Consider the following 21983-nt stretch of genomic DNA (forward strand, 5'->3'; position numbering starts at 1 on the left):
AAAGGGTGGAGCTGTCGAGACAGAGAGCAAGACAGAGCGCCGGTGAAAGCACAGAGAGGCAGGGTCTATATCTGAAGGGTAGGGAGTGGCTAAAGCTTATATGCTGAAGAGTGATTGAGAAAGGAAGGGTTTATGTGGGTGGGGTGAGGAAAAACGAGGGAGGGGGAGGTGTGAGGATGATGGGATAGCAAGCCTGTGAGTATAAAACCCCCAGCCTCTTCAGTCTGATGTCCTGTTGCTTGACGAGCATCTCCAAGCTTCTCCATCTTTCCAGCTCTTGAGAGAACAGCGGCAGAGAACAGAACTAAACCAACCATGAGCCACACTGCAATGCATACCTCCACGTCCTATCGACGCACCTTTGGGAGCCCACACCCTATCTCCATGTCCTCTTACTCTCCTGCATTCTCTCGCATGCCCATGTCCGGGGGACGCTACATGCGTTCGGTGTCACCTGCTGTGGCATCCCGCTCCACCGTCTACCACCAACAGCGTTCCCGCTCCAGCACCCAGCCCCCTCGCCTCTCCTATGACAAGGTGGACTTCACCCTGGCTGAAGCCGTCAACCAGGAGTTCCTCACCACCCGCAGCAATGAGAAGGCCGAGCTGCAGGAGCTCAACGACCGCTTTGCCAGCTTCATCGAGAAGGTGCGCTACCTGGAGCAGCAGAATGGCGCACTGCAGCAGGAACTCACCCAGTACAAAGGCCAGCAGCAGCATGGTCAGCCCAATCGCGCCTCTGAGATCTTCCAGGAGGAGCTGAGGGAGTTGCGGCGCCAGATGGACAACATCGGCAAGGAGAGGGACCAGTACCAACTGGAGAGGGACAACCTGGCTGAGGATCTGGCCATGGTCAAGCAGAGGTTGGTACCAACATGATGACAAAAAGTGTCATGCATGAAGACATGAAGCTCAATTAACTGAAGCCTGTGATATGATATGATAGGATTGAGCTAGACAGATAGATAGATAGATAGATAGATAGATAGATAGATAGATAGATAGATAGATAGATAGAATCAAATATTTTGAAGAATTGTTTGGCCTCATGTTGAGAACATTAAAGTACCACTTTTCAGAGAAAGATGTAAACTGTTCCATTCCATCATACTGTCACAACAAAGCCATATTGTGTTTACAACTGTTTTCTCCCCTCTTTATTCCAATATTGCCCTAATTTGGGTTTGCCAGTGATGCACTGTAAGATGAGCCATGGGTGTGGGCAACCAGTGCCAGCATGATATCCTTCACTGACGTTGTAACAATACAGAGTCCATTGTCCACTGTAAGCAGAGAGGAGGGGGAGAGTCCCTGAGCGTCTGCCACTTGAGTCCAGTAAAGATGTCGGTGTAGGGTGTGGCACTTCAAGCAGACTGGACACCACAGACACTGCCCTGCATCATGTGTATCAGCTTGTTGCAGTGTATGAGCCTATATCTTCACAGAATGTCTTGCACATTGGCAATTTAAACATAAAACAAGGTTTTATGTTTATCTGTGACAGCAAAGTGACCTGCAGAAAAATATGGCTGTGACAAATGAGTTCTTTAAATAATGCAAATGTACAGACTTTTAGAAACACACACAGAATTATGTACATGCACACAGGGAGATGAGAGGAGATAGGAGGAGGACAGACGGATAGACCAGACACAGGGTGGGGTCGACTGAGGAGCAGGGAGGGAAGAGAGAGGAAATGGGACCAGAGGAAGAGAGGTTGAATATCAGGCATGGTGAGAATAGCATCAGGAAAAATCAATGTGACTCAGTGACTCCATTAGGTGTGTTTTCAGTGTCCCTCTTTGCTGATGGGATGGTGCCAGAGACCCCATTAGGACAAAAGGCCCCCCTGTAACACCACATGAATTAAAGATGAGGAAGCAGGCTCCGCTCTGTGATGCTTTCCACATTAATCTACTTTATGTGCAGCCCGGTCATGACTTCTGTCTGACAGGACAGACCCACATCCAGACATCCAGATATCGACCCCATTACTCATAAAAGTTATCGGAGAATGAGCAAACTTATGTATCTGACATCTTTATATAATTTATGATGACTCATCCCAGTGACTCATGAATTTTAACTGAGTTTGCTGGAGCATTATGGTAAGAAGTCTTTCAGAAATTGAATATATTGTCCTTTTTCTATTTTCATTTTCACTTTTGCATTTTTGCAGGAGCAGTAATTCAACATACAGTAGATTTTATACAATTACCCTGAAATAATCTGTGCCTTATCTGTCCCTTGACTGTTTACTAGTTATATTAAATCTTCAGTCACAGCTTAAAATCTTTACAGAGATAGGAAGTGTGTCTATATTACTTTATTGAGTTTGTGTAGATGACCTTATTGAACTGTAGAGAAAAACGCTTTAGTTGAAAAGGGCAGCTGCTGATCCCACTGGGCATACTCCCAAAACCTTTTTACAGGACAATGAATTAACAAATTGATCTAGAAAGCTTTTTGCCAGCTGATGCCCTGGTGCAACCTTAGACGGCAAGTATGTTCGTGTAAAAAAACAAAAGTGTTCCTTTGTCTGTCTTCTGTAAAGAGATTCTGGGTGTCTGAAAGAGATTCCTAAATGATTTGAAATACTCTGTCTCTCTCTGTGTCATCAAGGCTGGAAGAGGAGGCCCAGAAGAGGGCAGATGCTGAGAATAACCTGGTTGCCTTCCGCAAGGTAAACACTCAGCTCTCTGGACCATGATTACCATATTGATTACAGTGTCCTCAGGCTCGGATGGCAGGTCAAAATGAACAGCTTTGTTTCATCTCCGACACTTCCAGTGTCACCCTGGAGTGAGCAGTAATATGCCAGACCAGATTTATAAATTGTCATCAGACTATTGCAGTGGACAGATACTTTTTTTTTTCACTAAGGCACTTAATATAAATATTTTTAGAATATTTTTAGCCATGCTGGCTCTAGAGATGGAGATGTCTGTCTGTCGGTCGATCAGTCACTTCACCACTTTGGCCCAGACTGAAATATCTAAAGTACTGAAAGGATTGCCATGAAATTCTGTGCAGACATTGATGGTGCTGAGAGGATGGAGCCTAATGACTTTGGTAATCCCTTCACTTTTCATCTAGCACCATTGTCAATTATGACCAAATCACCTTTAGCTGAACTCTGACTTTTGTGCTAATTAGCAAACGTTAGCATGCTTAAAATGGTGAACATAATGAACATTAAAATAAAAAAAACATAAAACCATAAAAATTTGGTAATGGCTATGGCTACACAACTGGTGCAATAATTAAAAACTACTGGGACCGGTATTCTATGCTAGTAGTCCACAGACTTTTGGTCCAGACTGGTTTTCTGTGACAGTAGTTTGTTTTATTGGTACAGAATGGGTTTCTGGAATTTATTGCTGGACCTTTTGTAGACCACTAACTGGACACTTTTTACCGCTACGTCGAGCATTTTAGTGCTGTTAAATGCAACATTTTTACTGGATATTTTTTACTGTCATGTCCGGCATTTTAGTGCCGTTAAATGGGAAATTTTTACAGAATTTTATTGTTTTAACACAAACCATGATCTTTCCCTAACCGCAACCAAGTGGTTTTTGTGCATAAACCTAACCATTTTGACCCAAACCGTGGGAAGGACTGTCAATTGTTTATCACCTGCTGATATGGAAATGTAATCGCAGAAGTCATATTATTTGAAAAAAAAAGACACTTATGATGAAGTGTTTTGGCAGTAGATGATTCTTGCAACGTAAACTATGTTAATCTCATGTAACAATTAGGATGTGGATGATGCCACTTTGTCCCGCCTGGAGCTGGAAAGGAAGATTGAGTCTCTGATGGATGAGATTGAATTCCTAAAGAAGATCCATGATGAAGTAAGTGGTGCCACATCTGCACTTTTACCACTGTACGTGTAGAAATGGTGAAGTTCCTTTTTTCAAGAGTAATTTATAACAATCTGTTGTCTGAAGGCCTAAAGATAACCATCTAGATTTATCAAGGATGACTTGCAATACTGCTCAGTATTCATGATACAATACCATCAGATTTAATGATTGAAGACATTTGGCTTTAATTAGACCATTCCAGTGATTAGACGACAGGATGTAACTCATGTGCTTAAACTCTTTCTCTACAACTGATTTAGATTATTACACAAGTTACGTTTTCTGGGGACATTGTCTGCCTTTATTGGACAGCAAAAGTTGAGAGACAACAGGAAACAGAGGGAGAGAGAGACAGGGAATGACATGTAATCAAACCGGAGATGTTGCAATAATTTGGCATGCATCTTAACCAGTAGGCTACCAGGGCACGCCACACAAGTTAAGTTCTATTTACTGTAGATTAAGCGCTCTTCATACAATATATTGCAAAAAGTACCATTAATGCAACATTAAGCTGTCGGTCACCACTAGCACTGTGACAAACTAACATATTAAGCTAGTAAGCAAGAAATATGTGTACGTTCAGACACTTTTTTTTAGAAACACAGATGGGTCTTTAGTCTGACACTGAGCTTTGCTAGGAGGAAAAGAAAATATTACTTAAGTATCATCAGCATATAATATGGATCAAAAGCTATGTTAAGTGATTACATCAACAAGAGAAAAGTAGGAGTTTCAGAACTGAACCCTGGAGGATACTGATGGTGAATGCAGGGGCTAAAACTGGTTCCTTGCACCTAAATAAATGCAACTTGTTTTTTTTGTTTTTTTTACATTTTTAAAACTCTTGCCAAGGTTTTGATTCAACATTTGTGTTTGTGCAAATGCTTGTATTATCAGGAAATCCAGGATGTACAAGTGAGCGTCCAGACCCAGCACCTGAAGATGGAGGTGGACAGCACCTCCAGGCCAGACCTAACTGGTGCTCTGAGGGACATCAGGGCCCAGTATGAGACCATTGCTTTGAAGAACATGCAGGAATCTGAGGACTGGTACAAGTCCAAGGTAGGCAGACAGACAGACAGATGATCCCACTAGAAAACACAAACACATGCTCATGCTGTTGTGCTTCATGTTTGTTCCTGCAGTTTGCTGATTTGACTGAGTCCGCAAAACGCAACGGTGACGCTCTGAGGCAGGCCAAGCAGGAGGCCAACGAGTCCAGGAGGCAGATTCAGTCTCTCAACTGTGAAGTTGATGCACTGAAGAACACGGTGAGGACAAACCCCACCTCTTATTTTTCTGTATTAATCTGTAACTTTACATTATACACATTAAACCTTTAATGTTATGTTTTTCAGAATGAGGCTCTGCTGAGGCAGATGCGTGAAATGGAGGACCAGTTTGGCAATGAGATTGGCAACTACCAGGATAATGTTGGCAGACTGGAGGATGAGATCCGCCACCTGAAGGAGGAGATGGCTCGCCACCTTCGGGAGTACCAGGACCTCCTCAATGTCAAAATGGCTCTGGACATTGAGATTGCCACTTATCGTAAATTGCTGGAGGGGGAGGAGAGCAGGTGAGGGAGCACATACCAAGGTCCAATTTTTGCATGAATATTTTATAGATTTCTCTCTTTTAACTTTGGACACAAGGTGGACATTGGTGAATTAGCAATTTTTTGGGTGGAGGTCAAAGTATTTTCCTCTAAATGATCCAGTTTCCTCTTGAATTAAAAAACAAAACATGCATGACAGATGGATTTGAGACTCTAAATTGCTCATAGATATAGATATGTATGGCTCTTTGGACTCATACAAAAGGACGGAGTAGTAAAAGTAAGGAGTTTGTAAGTGATTTTGTGTTATTGATGACTTTCTGGATGTTGACTTTTTCACCTTACAGCTGCAAAATGTTACAGCTATCTTTCTGCAACAGACACGGTTTTTAATCTATGTCCATTAAGAACTTCAGAGCAATTGTTAAACAAGTCTTAATCTTATATTCCCTGTTTAGGATTACTGTTCCCATCCTCAATATTGGCATGACAAATCACATTGGTGAGCGAGGTAAGCTATGGTTCTCTTTTGACTTCAACCACTGAAGTAAATCTTAAAAAAGTGATTCAGCAAAGAAAGAAAACTTATGTTTTGTGAAACGCAAATGTATCTCAATGTAGATGTCTCTTTTAATCTGGCTTTTCATAGAATATGAACACACTCCAGACAGTGGGACCAAGAGGACTGTTGTGATAAAGACAGTTGAGACTAGAGATGGAGAGGTAAGATTTTTTTTTTTAACAAAAATGACAAGACATAAAATAAAAATTTGTTACTGGTTTGTTTTTGCTGTGTGAGAAAACTGTGAGGAACATAAGAGCTATAAATTAAATTCTAATCTGAGTGTTTCTTTTCTATCAGGTGGTGAAGGAGTCCAGGAGGGAGAAGGAGACCGACTCCGGCCACACTGACAAGGATGACAAGAACGAGTAGATGAAATCTGATTAGATAATGTGAAGGCTAGTGCCATGATAAGGGAAAAAAAACATTTAAAAAAAGAAAAAAATTAGAAAAAAACAACTCTGACCTATTTAGTCCTTGTTTCTGGCTAGTTGTGTTTCATTGTCTCAGTATAGGTGCGAAGATTCTCTCAGTGTAGGTGCAATGTTGAATGAATCCCTTTAGACAGTGTCACTTTGGTGCTATTAAAGCCACCTAACGTTTGCTGAACACTTTGTTTCATCTGTAGGGCTAAGCTGAACCACTTTATTAACATACCACTCGAGGCCTTGATTTACAGTGCAATCCTGTGGAATCCTTAGATGACCACATATTTGTAGCAGACTATTAAACAACAGTCTGAAATAGTTTGAGAAGTTTATGATTTTAGTCGTTTGTGTCGTAGATATGACTTACCTACAAAACTTGAGACACTGCCCTTTGTTCAACACCTTAAAAGGACAAACCGATAATAAATGAACCTATTTGCATTTGTTTTAGAAGCTTTGCTATCCTCTTACTGTTCCAGCCTCCAAATTTCCAAAGACATGAATTATTAATAAACATGCAACACAAGAGAAAATGAAAAGATGACCGTCATTGATGGAAAAGACTTACTGAATGTGCTTCGCAATGCTGTGTGTATCTGGCATGATTGATGAATGATTATGTAAGAGCAAATAAACTTAATTGGAGCAAATCTGTGTTGTCTGTTCACATAACTTTTTCATTTATATTTACTACAAGATTGTTATTTGGCCTTGGTTTTAAGGCCAGTGCCCTCTTCCATACAGGCTATCCATAAAAACCTTGTTGTACTTTATGTTCAAGCGCATCCTGGACTTGTGAGAGACAAATTTTATTATCAGTCATTCAGAATGAGTGGTGTGCACAGACAGGGACAAGGGCATAACACATTTATGTAACGCAGTGTTTGTCTGATCACAACCAACCACTCTGGCCGTTTGGTTTGTAAATACATTAACATGGTTAATTCAGGAAACTGTTGTTAATATTATTATTGTTGTTATTATTAACACCTTTGATTTGTACCACACTTTTCATTCGGGATGAATCTCAGCATTAAAAACACACAACACAAAGAAAATAAAGAGTAAGACCTCTTTTTTTACCTTCATGTTGCAGCTGCCTCATCCCTAAATTTTTACCAAATCTGGTCGTCCAGCAGATTACCCCAAATTTATTATGTTTTTTTTTCCATGTGAATGACGAACCTTGGTGCCTCCTGCACGGTGACATCACGCGCATAATATCTGCATTAAATTTAAAAAATGTTTCTTTTAATAAATCTTATTAGAAAAATGTATAAACACTTAAAAAATGTCGAGGAGGGTTAGAAAACAACGGCAGACAAGCAAACTAAACTAAACACCAAACTACTCTAAATGATTATACAGCAAGAGAGACCTATGAGAGGGACTCCACGTACTTTGTGCGATTAATCCCTGAGTAAAACCTCTCAGGCGAGTCTTTAGCTCAAAATGCAAGTATATTCCACTAATTTCTCAAACTATGGCACACCAAAACGTCGACCATGGCTCTAAATCTAATCTTACCTTCTGTTCGTAAACCTAACACAGCCAATTCGTTGTTTTTATCAGAGTTTTGACGGGAGTTTTCTGGTTCTGTTAACCTGAAATGTCAAACTCAGGACATAAAATACACTGGTGATGACGACATTCTACATCCGCTCTCTGAGTGTTCGCTCGCTGTCTTGGCGCGAGACTTGTCCGACCTGTCAGATCTGCGACACAACAGTCTGAAATAAACGTTATACTGATAGAAAAGAGGCGTAACATTAAACAACACCGGCTGCTGAACACGGCAGATGGAGAGTAGCAGCATTTGACTGATCTGGTAAGTTAGTTAGGCTGTTTTTTATTTGCTAAAACAAGACTGAAGTCGTTGCGCGGTCTCCGTCAGTGAACTGCGGCTAACTAACCTCACGGCTAGCGTCAACTGTTTGGTTGGTAGTGTAACAGAAACGACAGCTATAAGTTAATTTACTTTAGAAATGTGTAGAAAAACCGTCCTGTGCTGTGTCAGATACTTTAACTAATATAAGCCTTTATAGTTCACCTAACAATAACAGTAAGTAATTGTACACTGACTTGCCTTAAAGTTCAGTTAATTTTGATTCACAGTGTTTATTCAGCAAGAATCAAACACGGCTGAGTCAAAATTGTCCTTCAAAGTACCAAATGAGTCATTGGATGTAACATTAGGGGCAGCTTGCTTAGTCTGGGATTTCGGTTGGTCTACAGGGAACATTTAAAAGTTTAAAAAAATGTAGGTAATCTGTAGATAATTATACCTAGACCCCACTTAAAATATTACAACTTCCCAAAAGTCCTTAATCAGCTTACGTGACCAGAATTGGTGAGACACTTGTGGTGCATTAAAACATAGTTGTTGATGTATTAATCACAGTGGTTCCCAAAGTGGTGTCAGGGGGACTGCCAGGGGCCCATGAAAGGGATGCAGGAGGTCTCCAGGAAAAGCCTCTTTCCTTGGTGTTCTGTCATTTAACTCACACACACACTCTGTATTTATCTTATATAATATTTAACAGCAGAAATATTGATATAGATTCCTGTGTGACCTCAAATCAAACAGGGTACAGTCTTATGCTCATCTAATTGGAGGTCCTGGACAAGGAAAAATTAGAGATCTCCTGCATTAGGTGACTAATAATCACAATCATGTTCTATGTCTTGTTGACCCTGCAGATTTACTATCATTATTGACTATTGATTGTATTGGCCTTGTCCTTGAGAATTGCACATAAAACACAGTAGACACAATAGATGCAACATGTGATGCTCTGTAGATCTGCTAGAACTTAAGATCAGATTGTCCTGTTCTGTATGTGATTCAGACAGTAAATAAGTTTCTTTCTCCTCTTCATAGTTTCTCTTTTTCTCTGTTTCACTGTATGACTGATTACGCAGATTGAACCTTCATCTTTGTGCTGGCTGATGGTGTATGGACTTACTCAGAATGAATTGTGAGCTTCTGGCAACGTGCAGTGCTCTTGGCTATCTGGAAGGAGACACCTATCACAAAGAAGCTGATTGTGTCGGTGAGTGGTTTTCAGACGGTAAAGATATTAAGTCAGTTTCTCCTGCATCACCAGATGGATGGGTTGTATATTCATGTTATGGATGAAGATCAGAAAAGCATCTGCACAAGTCCTATGCTAACTGTCTCCTGTGTTTCTGTTGCAGAGAGTGTGAAAGACTTGATCCGGTATTTACGGCATGAAGATGACACCCGTGATGTCCGCCAGCAACTGGGTTCAGGCCAGATTGTACAGAATGACCTTCTACCTATCATCACTCAGCATGGACAAGACAAGGCCTTGTTTGATTGCTGCATCAGGTAGACACCCTAAGATGAAACTTCTCTCTTGAACTTAAAATCTATGTTGATGAATATTTATAATACAGGTGAAACAAATAACATATTTGTCAATATATCATAATACAGTCTTATATCATTGTTACAGCAGTACCACTATTGTTATACATTATTGTGTGCTAAGTTACAAGAGAAATATTTAATCACATGTTTTCTTTTGTTTTTTCCAGGCTCATGGTCAATCTCACTCAGCCTGCCATGCTTTGCTTTGGTAAAGTTCCTGACGACCCAGTGTTTAGACATCACTTTTTGCAAGTGACATCTCATTTACAAGCCTATAAAGAGGTATAGTCCCCTTTTATAACAGTAGTACCATATTTTATTTATATTTTCTTAGGCCTGGAACTAACAGTTATTTTCATTATTGATTAATATTTCAATTATTCTCAATTAATAGATTAGTTGTTTGGTCTATAAAATATCAGAAAATGGGGGAAAATGTCAGTCACTGTTTCCCAGAGCCAAAGTTTATGCCCTCAAATGTCTTGTTTTGTCTGGACCAACAGTCCACAACTCAAAGATATTCAGTTTACTGTCATAGAAGACTAAATAAACTAGAAAATATTCACATTTGCTGGAATCAGAGAGAATTTTTTTCTTCTTTCTGAAAACGATTAATCCATTATGAAAATAGTTGGCGATTAATTTAATAATTGGCAATTAATCAATTAATCGACTAATTGTTGCAGCTCTACATTTTCTTATATGTATTAATATTTGTACAGTGAATATTGAAGAGTTGGATAAGTTCTGCTGTTATGACTATAACAATTCATGTTTATCTGTACATGTGAAACATGATAATAAGCGTCATCTGTCTTTGGTTTCAGGCATTTGCCAGTGAGAGTGTGTTTGGTGTTTTAAGTGAGACATTGTACAACCTTCTACAACTGGTAAGTGTTTCACTTGTAAACACTACTTTTACTTGACCTGTTTCTAAGATTGAATCTTGAAGTTTTCCAAGATTATAATAGTAAAATCTTTTTTTTAAATTTTTTTTATTCATATGTGTTTCTGCTTTTCTTGCTGTTTCTCCCTACTCCACCTTCCCCTTCAGGACTGGGAGCAGAGACAGGAGGAGGATAACTTGCTTATAGAGAGGATTCTGCTGCTGGTCAGGAATGTGCTTCATGTACCTGCGGATCCCTGTGAGGAGAAGGTCTGACTTTAACACACGTGCCAACATGATTTTTAAAGAGGGAGAGCTAAACCCTGACTATACTGGACTGCTCTTCTATTTACCCATTTCCTCTCCTTTACTTCCTCCTTCCCTAACTTCTGTCTCTCCTCCTGATGTAGAAAGTGGACGATGATGCCAGCGTCCATGACAGGCTGCTGTGGGCCATTCACATGAGCGGTTTCGATGACCTGGTCAAGTTCCTGGCGTCGGCCCAGAGCGAGCAGCAGTGGAGTATGCATGTGTTGGAAATCATCTCCCTCATGTTCAGAGACCAGGTTAGACAGAAGAACCCTTTTTGGGAGGTACACATATACAGTAGATTACCAGCTGTTTTCTATGTTTGAGATTTACCTTTTTTTCCTTACAGACGCCGGAAGCTTTGGTGAGCGCTGGTCAAGCTCGCTCAGCAGAAGAGAAGCACAGAGACTCTCAGGAGCTGGAGGCACTGAGGCAGAAGGAGCTTGCAGAGAAACGGTCTCGTATGTTATACAGAGGAACCAGGTACATGCAAGCAGATATACTTTGGTAAAAGGATGATGCAATGGATGTAAAAGATTTTTCCTCCACCAGTCACCACTTGCAGTATTTGCCAGACAGAAAGAGAAGCTCTTATTGCCGTCATACCTCTTAAACCTCTTAAAAACCTCAATCTAAGTCACCTGTACCTGAATGACCTGCTGCAGTGCCCGAGTGATCAAAGCAATATGTGAATTATGGGTGAACGACTCTTAACTCTTTGCTCCAGGAATAAAATGTATTTCAGTTTTCATCATTTTTTAATATATTTTTATATTTGAGTCAGTCGATTTAGTTATTGTGCATATTATAGCCTTTAATTGCATTTGTTTCTTTAACCTACCTCACTGTTTTCTATCTATCTATCTATCTATCTATCTATCTATGTTTATATTCTATTCTGCTTGACTGTGCCTTGATGTTTTTCTTTCAGACACTCTCGCTTCGGAGGCTCCTTTGTTGTTAAAGGCCTCAAGTCAATCGCAGACAAAGATGTGATTTATCACAGAAATATTCATAATGTGAGTAGTACAACTCCTATACCTTATCTGTGATACTAGGATTGGTGATCTCATAATCATGAATCTGTGTCTTTTTTTTTTTCTTTAGTTCAAAAACTATACTCATGACACAGGCAAAGCAGTGAGACGTGTTCCCAGGAGGAACCGACAGGCCCAGGAGTGTAAGGACAAACGCCGCTCGGCCTTAAATGTTCGACTCTTCCTGCGAGAGTTTTGTGTGGACTTTTTGGAAAACTGCTACAATCGCCTCATGTACCTTGTCAAGGTTAGTCACTGTAACATGAATGACTCATTCTTTGTAGCACAGACTCAATACCACGCTGCCTCCTTTTGACTCTTGATGAGTTGTATACAATAGGGGTGTTAACGAATACAAATGCATTATTTGGATATGCACAGATAATGTGCTGTGAACTGATACAAAAAACATCAGAATTTGTGCAGTAATATCCCTCCCAGTTATGCAGAATGATCCAATGAGCTAGTGTGGCTGTTTTTTTTGTAATAGCTGTCTCTGTTTTTTACTTCATAGACACTTCAAACACTTTATTTTCATCTGGGCTTCCTCCTATTATATACACAACCTCCAATTTTTTAAGAAAAATCATGCAGTATGGCCCAGTGCATTTCTTAATTTTTCCATCAAGCTCCCTTTCTGTTTCTAATATTGATTTCCACCCAGACCATACACCCCAACAGTTACAGTTTTTATTTACTGTTGGTTTAATTTTTTATTTTTTTTTAATGAAAGTAGGGTCCATACAAATTATGTCTTTTATTTGATTAATTCAGTTAAAATATTACATTATCTTTGAAAGGTGACTCTATTGCAAGTAGATTTTTTTTTTTATTTGCTGTGAACAGTTGTGGACCAATATTGTAAAAATTTCACAAGACGTGTTGTATACAACAGAAAGTGTAACACCCTGAGCGCTTCTTGTTCTTTCTCGTCTCCTCTACAGGAAAGTCTGATTCGAGAGCAGGCTCAGCAGCATGATGAATCCTACTACCTCTGGGCGCTCAGCTTTTTCATGGCTTTCAACCGGGGCAACGGTTTCCGTGCCGACTTAGTTTCTGAGACCATGTCCATCCGTGCTTTCCATTTTATTGAGCGCAACATCACCAACTACTATGAGATGATGCTCACTGACCGCAAAGAGGCCACATCCTGGTCCCGCAGGTAAGAAGGTCATTAGGAAGCAGGTTGTTAGAAAAATGTCAAATCTGTTAGTTGGTCGCAGACTGATATCATGTATTCTTTCTAGGATGCACCTGGCGTTAAAGGCATATCAGGAACTGCTGCTGACTGTGAACGAGATGGACAACTCACATGATGAAAGCATCCGTCAGAGCTGCAGTGTTATTAAAAGTAAGAGTTCAGACAGAGTGCTCTTTGTTTTAGCTTTGAAATTTGAAATATAGCCTGTTTTAGCACCAATTAAACTCAAATGAAATACAGTTTTGCCTCATCTATTTACCTTCACCTTCTAGGTAATATATTCTACCTGATGGAATACAGAGAGATTTTCCTGACCTTGCTGAGGAAGTATGATGAAACCAGACAGCCTCACTCCTACCTTAAAGACTTGGTGGAGTCAACTCATCTCTTCTTGCGCATGTTAGAACGCTTCTGCAAAGGTCGCAGAAGTCTGATGGTTCAGGTAGGTTCTTGTGCTAAATTTGTGTACATTTTTGCCATTCGTACCTGTTTAAAATGTTAAATATCTAACTCTGTTAACTCTACAGAAAAAGCGAGTGAAACGGAGAAAGCCTCGCGGTGAAAAAAAGCCGTCAGCTGCAGAAAGTAGTCCAGAAGCCCTGGCGGATACCTGGAAGATTGTGGAGGAAGAGCTGAAGGCTACGGGGTTTCAGGTCAGTGTGAAAATGTACCTCAGAGACGGAGCAGAGAGCCTATATCATCTTGGCTGGATTTATTTAATTTTAGAGAGAGATTGTCAGAGGGCAGATTTTGCACAAGTGTGTTTGGCTTCAAAGAGGTTCTCTAAAGTTCCGTAATAAGGATCCCCTTTAGCGAGCCTCTTGAGAAAGATGTTTCAGGGCTTTAACCATTTAATTTTATTATTTAATTTAAAATAATACAATCTGGATTTTCAGATAGTACATTCCTAATTGGGTATTAAGCACTTATCTTTAATAAGAACATACTGTTAGCTGACTGGGTCGTTCTGTGACAGTGGTAAGAATGTTTTTGTAAAATTTTACTGTTGCATTGTAAAGGCAAAACTATTGTCCACAAAGCTCAGCTCATAAATACATAATTGAATGCATTAGAGTGAATTAGACCTTAACAAAAACTTTACAGATTTAGTATTTCATCAAGATATCAACATCACCTCTCTGTCCACTGTCTGCAGTTGTCAGAGGCTTTAACCGAAAGCATCGTGCCATTCGATGCCACATCTGAAACTCCGCTTGAGGAGCAGCGGACTGAAGCTATGGTGCGGGTGCAGGATGCCCTGCTGGCACGACTGGGACCAGAAGCTTTGGCGCTGCTGCGTGCTGCCAGGTCAGTGAGACTCAACGCACTGTAACAACCTGTAACACCAATCAAGGAAGTCTAGTTAAATAAATATTCAAGATTTTCTTTTTATCGTACTCAGGGAGGTGTGGCCGGAGGGAGATGTGTTTGGTTCAGTTGATGTGGAACCCGAAGAGGAACTGGAACTCCTCAAGCAGATACTGCATGCCAACCTGCCAAGTAGGTTTTTTAATTATATGTTTATGTGACCTTTTGTTCTATAATATCTGTGCAGCATTTAAACCGTGCCTTTCCAATTTCAGGGTCATCTCCTCCTGAGCCTGGGGTAGAGGAGGACGATGATGCAGTGTTAGAGTTGGAAGAGGAAGAGTTGGAGTCTGTCCAGGTTTCTGAAACAGAGTTCAACTTTCTAGACTTCATCAAAAAGTGAGGAAAAGTTATAATAACCTTCAAGACAGAAATCTGCCACTGCAAACCAAATAGTGCTTTTCAGTTTATTTGCTAAAACATTTTGTGACCTTCCTAATGGGGCATGTTACTCTTCTTCCCTCACAGGTTTGCCAACCCCAGTATTGTGCGTCCCTACCTCCACCTTTTAAAATCATACTCAAAAAACACACCACACACAAACCACTGCATCGCTCGCATGCTGCACCGCTTGGCAGTCGAACTCAAAATGGACGCCCAGCTCTTCCAGCTGTCAGTCTTCCACCTCTTCAACAAGATCCTGAGCGACCCCGCTGCAGCTGCTTACAAGGTGCAGTAACAACATGAGGAGTGAAATATATTTACTGTTGTCAAGCAAGCCGTTGGTGATGTAAGGTCAACTGTAGATTAGACACATTAGCTTAGTTTCTTTCTCTCCCTCACAGGAACTAGCGACCTTTGCCAAGTATGTGCTGAACCGTTTCTTTTCACTGGCAGCACAAAACAACAAAGCATATGTTGAACTGCTGTTCTGGAAAAATGTGGGGGCTGTACGTGAGATGACTGAAGGCTACAGCAACGACGGGTTGGTGTTCTCAATGTTTTGTATTTCTTCTTTACCGATGTGTGTCATGTCAAGCTGACCTTTGTTACCTAGTTACAAGGAAAATATGCATTTGTGTAAAATTGTAAGGCATACAAAATAGCAAAGTCTAATTTATGTTCTACAATTTGAAATTTTGCATCTCATTCACCTAAATATGTCAGAAAGGGAAAGAAACCAACATGGACTGAAGAGGAGGAACTTGAGCTGCGCAATCTTTATGAAGAGTACCGTCACTCTGAAGGTCTGCTTGCTTTTTTTTTCATTTGCACATCTTTTCTGTATGTTGTATTATTATAAGATGTAGTTGCACAATGTGTAGTTAAGTCTAAATTCTGTCACTGACTAATGACTCTTAGTGCCAGACATTGTGGAGACCCTGCTGCCATTACTCAGCAATACCACCCGCACTCGACGCCAGGTAGTGACACAGCTGGTGCATATGGGACTGGTGGACAACGCTAAAGAACTGAAGAAGCAGAAGTATGTATGGACATACTGAGTAATATGTTATGTATTGCAGAATGGTTTGGTTTGTAATCTATATATACTTCATATGTTGAGACCGTTGTTAAAGGGATTGTCTTTCTTTTACAAAGGAAAGGTACCCAGATTGTTCTTTGGACTGAGGAGCAGGAGGAGGAGCTGCAGATGCTCTTTGAGGAGTACAAAGACTCTGACGGTACATGTTGAATGCCATATCATCATTATGTAGACTGTGACAGGAGAATGCAGTAGCCTCTTATTGTACCTCAATCATTTGATGTCATTCATTTGTCTCTTTAGTAGATAAAACTGATTGTATGTTTTTCCACAGATGTGCTGGGTAATATCCTGAAGAAGATTACAGCCAAGCGCTCTCGTGCACGTGTGGTGGACAAGCTGCTCAGTATGGGACTGGTGTCTGAGAGACGAGAACTTTACAAGAAGAGGAGTCGTAGTGCTCAAGCGAAGAGTTCTGGAAAAGGAATGGTAAAGTTATTTTAGTTGTTCTTTGATCTTTTACAGTAAGACCGTAGAACAAATTGAGACGATTATGCCACTGATACAAACAGAAGTATATTGCCTCAAAATAATATTTGGAAAGATACTGATTTTTTTGAAATACATTAATGGATACTACATTAAAGTGCCACATATCAGCTTTTAATTTGAGATGGTTTACATCAATATAGAAAGAACTGTGTGTGAGATATATAACACATAGTGCCCAAAGTATCGAGGTAAAAAGTATTAGGACAGACACACATGAAGTCAAACAAAATCATCATATGTAATATTTTGCTGAAAATCCATCAACAGATGTTTTGTATATTCCCTGGTGATGCTCTCCCAGGACTTCACTTCACTTCACTTCTGAACTGTATTTTGTGCCACAGACTGAAGAAGAGTTCCTATCTGGACTAACGCAAGAATTTCCAGATGATCTTGAGGACAGAGATGATGAGGAGGATGAGTCTGAAGAGAGTGAGGAAGAAGAGGAAGAAGAAGAAGAAGAGGAAGAGCGGGGGAGAAAAGAATCACAAAATGGCGGAAGAACGAGCCAAAGCCTGCAGTCAACAGTAGAGAGGAGAGCTGATGTAGGCACCATGGTGTCTACTCTACATCAGGAAGGTGAGCTAAAACCGCCCTGAACACTTTTCACAATTTGCAGTCTGTGCTTTCTGCTGGACTACACTTGATTTAAATGGATATTTGGAAATAGTGAAATTGTAAATATTTAATATGATTAAAGAATTTTTCAGATACCAGAACCTCTTATTGTTAGATGAAGTATGATGTAAAGCTTACAGATTTTGGTGTGTACACAGATTTTCCTGTATTATGGACTCTTAGGATCAGTTTCATTTTGTTTTGTTTTTTTAATTACAGGCATGTCAGGACCCTTGTTGTGGCTACAGAATTGCCTGAATAAAACGGCACTTCACCGTGATGAAGATGGTAAGTTCATCTGTCAAAAAACGTGGAAGTATTCCTTGAAATGTATTTTAAATTTGTCCTAGAAAAACTGTGTTGAAAAAAGTGTTGTGTGAATGTCTCATTGTAATTAGTGGTGTTTAGTCAGTTGAAATACATGATATGTTGAATACATGGTCCACTCATCAGGCTTGTCCCAGCCGGTGCCACTTGTCCCTCTGACTGAGGCAAACGAAGATGCGATGGAGAACAAAAGATTCCAGAAGCTGTTACGCAAACTGGGGATGCGAGCACCTGCAAATGAACAGGTGCAAATGCTGAAAATTTCTAAATTATAGATTAACTAAAAAACACCTGATGGTAAAATACTATATAGCTTATATTGTACATATACGTAAATTAATGACAGTTATTCTTCATTGTTTGGTAACCAGGAGACCTTTTGGAGAATCCCAGCAAAGATAAGCTCATCTCAGCTCCGGAGTGCAGCTGCAGCTCTTAGTCCGAGAGAGGACGAACCTAAAGGTGGAGAGGACCTGGAGGGACATGGGAGTCCAACCGAAGAACCCCGAGAGGAGGAGGAGGAGGAGGAGAAGGAGGAGAACTCAGGTGAACAGAGAGCACAAGCTCTGAGAGCACTGCTGCTGGCACGCAAGAGGAAACACCACACCACAGAGCATACAGGTATGTGTAGAAGCTTCTTATTCTGTGTCTTGTCTCAAATTACACCATTTAATTACAGTTTTCTCATGTAAGTAAGTGTTAAGTTACTCAGTGCACATAATAGCCTGTTGTGTCTAGTGAAGTAGCCAAGAATGTGGTTTTGAAAGTGAGAAACACACAGGTGTTAAAAATTAAAGTGTAACATCTTGTAAACAGTATAAAGTGATGGTAAGATTCTCCGTGTATTACAACTCAGACATTTGCTCTGGTACCCTTTATTTAAAAAAAAAAAACAAGAGACGGATGAAAAAGAAATATGATGTGTTCACTTTTAGGTGTTGATAAAGCACTAAAGGCTCAGCATTTTGGATTAAGATAACTTTGCTCCCTTTTTTCTTTTTTCTTTTTTAAGCTCCTGTGTCAGATGTCACCCCTACTGAGGATACAGACAGTACAGCTGAGAGGTGACGTATCAACTCCTTGTTTTTTGAGCAATAAGCCAAACTGCAGCCCAGAAATGTCTGTTTTTACCTCTACAGTAAATCTTCTAAATTCTTACTCTGTTCCTGTTCATATCAGGTCCCAAGAAAAGACTTCAGCTAAAAGAAGCAGAGTGCTGGATGATGATGATGAGGAGGAAGGTATTTCTCACTGTTGGAACTAAAAGTTTTTCATGTTTGCTGCTTTTAGAAGAACTAATAGGGTACCTACCCAGCTAGAAAACTGAAGGCTCAAAGTATAACTGGATAAAGTTTTCATTCCTTATTTCACTTTACATCTGTACCACAGCAGTCCAGGACCAGTAATAGATCTCTGCCAGCAGAGGTGTTTAATCATGACTGTACTTCAGCGTTTGATTAACACAGTGCCGTCTTTACAGAGGGTGACTCCAGCGCTGCGATGGATCTGGATAAAAATGGTGACGCAGATTCAGACCAGGAGGATATTTCCGCTCCTGTGAAGCGTAGACGGAAGATGGTCTTAATTGATGAAGAGGAAGATGAGGATTAGTCGACCGTCTTTAATGGACTGTGAAACCCGCAGACAGGGGAGACATAAAAGTCACTTTGCTCAGAGGTAGATGCAGCTCTCTGGAGGTCTTCAGTCCAGACAGAGAAAACTCTATTAATGGAAACCCAAACAACCCTTAAACATCCCTGTATAGATGGATCCTGTTAAGCGTTTTCATTGTTCGGTGCCGTTGTGTTTTGGTGAAAAAGGTCCTTTATGTTGTTAGTCATTGTTTTTCTCTTTGGATTTCCTGCATGAACATCATACAGATAAATGCACTAATGTGTTGCATTAGATAACTTCTTTTATAATCCAATAATCAGATCTGATTTAATCTGAAAGCTACAAGTTAATTCTTTCATTCTTTTTTTTTTTTTTTTACACGTACACTTTTGTATTTTTCTGTTATTTTCAATGTTGACTTTAGATTTCTGAGTAAAATTCATGCTTGTGAATTAATAAAAAAGCACTGTTGTCAGCATAGTGGCTCCCAGGCAGCTTTTTTTGTCTTTTTGTTGCACTGCCTCATTTTAACACAAGGGGGCACAAGTTGAATTATTCCCTTTTAGGATTACTTCAGGAAATATTTGGACTCTTGGAGATATATCCCTTTTAATTCAAAACATCTGAATTATTTTGAACCTTGTATTCATTTCATTATAAGTCTAACACTTAAAAAATAGTTTTAAACAAACTTCCGCTAGTGCGTGAGGACATGCACAGCAGGACAGGCACCACAACATTGCAAGAAACCTTGTATTTGATTTACACTTGTGCATGATAATACCTTTTTGATTGAGCTTTCTTCAGAACAGGGATCCTTTATCCTGTGTATGTCAGCAGTCGCTGCCTGTAGTCATCCTCATTTTCCAGCTGTGTGGAGGTGGTCTCTTGTCCTCACATCTGGACCATGTTAGTAACTTCCTGTCACAGCATCTGCTCTGCCCCCATCCCACAGAGCCAGGAACAGACCTGACAATCCACAGATACTGTTGTGAGTTAAGCATGTGTGCACAGTGGTGGGTGGGTGTAGTTCATGGAGCTAAGAGGCTAAAGGTATATCACTTCCTTTGAACAGAGAAACGCATGTGTCCATGAATTAACCTAGCTTCGACAGTATTATACAAACGGGTGACTCATGGTTTTGTAACCAGAACTTAAAAGCAAACACCTGGAGGCTGTATTGCATACATGTGAGGAACAGATGCATTATAACAGTCATTAAATGTTGCGCAAACTTTCAGAAAATAGAAGCCTTGTTTTTACAAGTGAAAGCAAAGATCTGACTCTTCATTCAAAAGCGACAGAAAATTGTGCAGAAAATCAGCCTTGAGTATGAGCTGACACATGTTTTATATATAAAACAACAGATCAAACATATTGTGAGATTTTAGTCGAGAGAACAAAGTCCATTTAGTAACTGATCTGGAGCTTTCGATCATATATAATCATCAGCAGATGGAGTTTACCCAGTTTATAAGAAATGATAGATGTTCAATTTTTCTTTTTTTTGTCTGAGGAATTTAAGGACCTTACGTCCATGTTGGCTTTGAAGCTAAGGTTCAAAGTCCATTCGTGGCTTTAGAAACAACAGTTGAGAAAACAATCTCACTACTAGGTCCGCAGCAGCACTAATCCACACATGGTTCACAAATTGTTGCACCCTGTGAAGGTTGTAGAAGGCCTCTGCAGTGATTCTTCCACTGCTGCTGTCATTTACCTTGAGGCACGTTCTGATGTTTGGATAAATGCTCAGGGAAACATACTTGTCTGCTCAGATTCAGCTGTGTGTGTGTGTGTGTGTGTTTGTGGAGGAGGAGTGGTTACCTGATTTGTTTATCATATCATTTATTATTCCCAGAAATCCCTTGGATTGGACTTGAGCTTCATGTTGCAACACAACAAGAAGCACATGTATCCATTACCATATTAATATCTCATTTAATGTCTGTATGAGATGGTTCATTCGGGAGTATTTGACATTTCTCTTCAAGTTGGACTTTTCCATTTGCTTCGTTTGGCAGTGTGTATTTCCTGATTACACTGACAAATTGTGATTCTGATCTCAGAGATATTGCTCTTGTGTTACATAGAAGAACTTGACAGTACTTAATGATCTTCATGTAGTATTATAGGAAAGAATGTGTAAGGAACACTTCAGCTGCTCACTTGCAGTCATTAAATCTACAGTTTATTTTATTCTCAGTATAACCAAACATTAAGTCTATTGCTAAATCCTCTTGAGAACACAGTGAGAAGTAGCTTAGAATAATGTGCCAATAAAATATCAAGTTACTGAGACACTTTAAGGCATGAAACCTTGGAACCCACAAGGTGCGTCAAAGTAATAATGTGTCATCTTTATGATCTCTTCAGTCAGGTTTTGACTTGATCTCTGTATACTGTTTAATGTCAACTGTGGACACACTGAAAGTGGGTGCCACATGAACACATGTGGCTGCAGTTCTTGAATTGTTATGCGTTGTGGTCATACAGTCTTCGATCGTGGCTCTAAATAAATAAGACCCTGTTTCTTGCACACACAGCCACCTCCTCCGGTGTACCCTGTGGAGAGAATGAACTGCTCCCACAGTCTGCGCTCACAGCTGTAGCTCATTCCCTCTGAATGTAATCCACAAGGTCCTGTGTCACCAGTTGGTGCTCGCTGAATCCAGCAAATCCCCATTCCTCCTCTGTGTTTAATGTACAAATACAAAAAAGAGTAGAGAATGAGTTCGGCTGTAATATATACAACTTGTCCGCCTGCACTTTCAAACACATGCTCACCATCTTAACACAAGGAGCTCATTAAGCCTAGAGAGTTTTATGTG

At 40.1% G+C, this 21983-nt stretch overlaps 2 protein-coding genes across 3 annotated transcripts; both read left to right on the forward strand.

The window, feature by feature from the left end:
• The first annotated feature begins 226 nt into the window (after positions 1-226).
• prph (peripherin) lies at positions 227-7063 on the forward strand. Of its 2 annotated transcripts, XM_042406400.1 has the most exons (9): positions 227-863; positions 2623-2683; positions 3765-3860; positions 4773-4937; positions 5021-5146; positions 5234-5454; positions 5892-5944; positions 6083-6156; positions 6296-7063. In XM_042406400.1, the coding sequence occupies exons 1-9, from the start codon at positions 316-318 to the stop codon at positions 6365-6367; spliced, it is 1416 nt and encodes a 471-aa protein (XP_042262334.1). In that variant the 5' UTR covers positions 227-315; the 3' UTR covers positions 6368-7063. The 2 variants fall into 2 exon arrangements, with proteins under 2 accessions (XP_042262334.1, XP_042262333.1); XM_042406399.1 differs by having other exon boundaries at positions 6083-6358.
• Positions 7064-8092: 1029 nt separating this feature from the next.
• timeless (timeless circadian clock) lies at positions 8093-19633 on the forward strand. Its single transcript, XM_042407427.1, has 30 exons — positions 8093-8251; positions 9346-9476; positions 9622-9775; positions 9985-10099; positions 10645-10707; positions 10872-10973; positions 11114-11269; positions 11362-11495; positions 11944-12031; positions 12120-12296; positions 12994-13211; positions 13297-13400; positions 13523-13692; positions 13778-13903; positions 14407-14558; positions 14653-14750; positions 14834-14957; positions 15087-15288; positions 15404-15543; positions 15726-15805; positions 15921-16044; positions 16161-16243; positions 16379-16533; positions 16941-17175; positions 17434-17502; positions 17668-17786; positions 17913-18162; positions 18554-18605; positions 18721-18782; positions 19022-19633. Exons 2-30 carry the CDS (start codon positions 9380-9382, stop codon positions 19150-19152), a joined length of 3780 nt encoding a protein of 1259 aa, XP_042263361.1. The 5' UTR covers positions 8093-8251; positions 9346-9379; the 3' UTR covers positions 19153-19633.
• The last annotated feature ends 2350 nt before the right edge of the window (positions 19634-21983 follow it).

Source organism: Thunnus maccoyii, chromosome 3, assembly GCF_910596095.1.
Source record: "Thunnus maccoyii chromosome 3, fThuMac1.1, whole genome shotgun sequence".
NCBI lineage: Eukaryota > Metazoa > Chordata > Actinopteri > Scombriformes > Scombridae > Thunnus > Thunnus maccoyii.

Excerpts from the sequence above, each read along its gene's own strand:
- timeless (XM_042407427.1), top strand. The coding sequence starts at position 9,380 with ATGGACTTACTCAGAATGAATTGTGAGCTTCTGGCAACGTGCAGTGCT. Across the intron at positions 16,045-16,160 it reads AAAGAACTGAAGAAGCAGAA|GAAAGGTACCCAGATTGTTC; the intron begins GTATGTATGGAC and ends TCTTTTACAAAG. Across the intron at positions 17,787-17,912 it reads GAGCACCTGCAAATGAACAG|GAGACCTTTTGGAGAATCCC; the intron begins GTGCAAATGCTG and ends TTTGGTAACCAG.
- prph (XM_042406399.1), top strand. The coding sequence starts at position 316 with ATGAGCCACACTGCAATGCATACCTCCACGTCCTATCGACGCACCTTT. Across the intron at positions 3,861-4,772 it reads TAAAGAAGATCCATGATGAA|GAAATCCAGGATGTACAAGT; the intron begins GTAAGTGGTGCC and ends TTGTATTATCAG. Across the intron at positions 5,147-5,233 it reads TTGATGCACTGAAGAACACG|AATGAGGCTCTGCTGAGGCA; the intron begins GTGAGGACAAAC and ends TATGTTTTTCAG.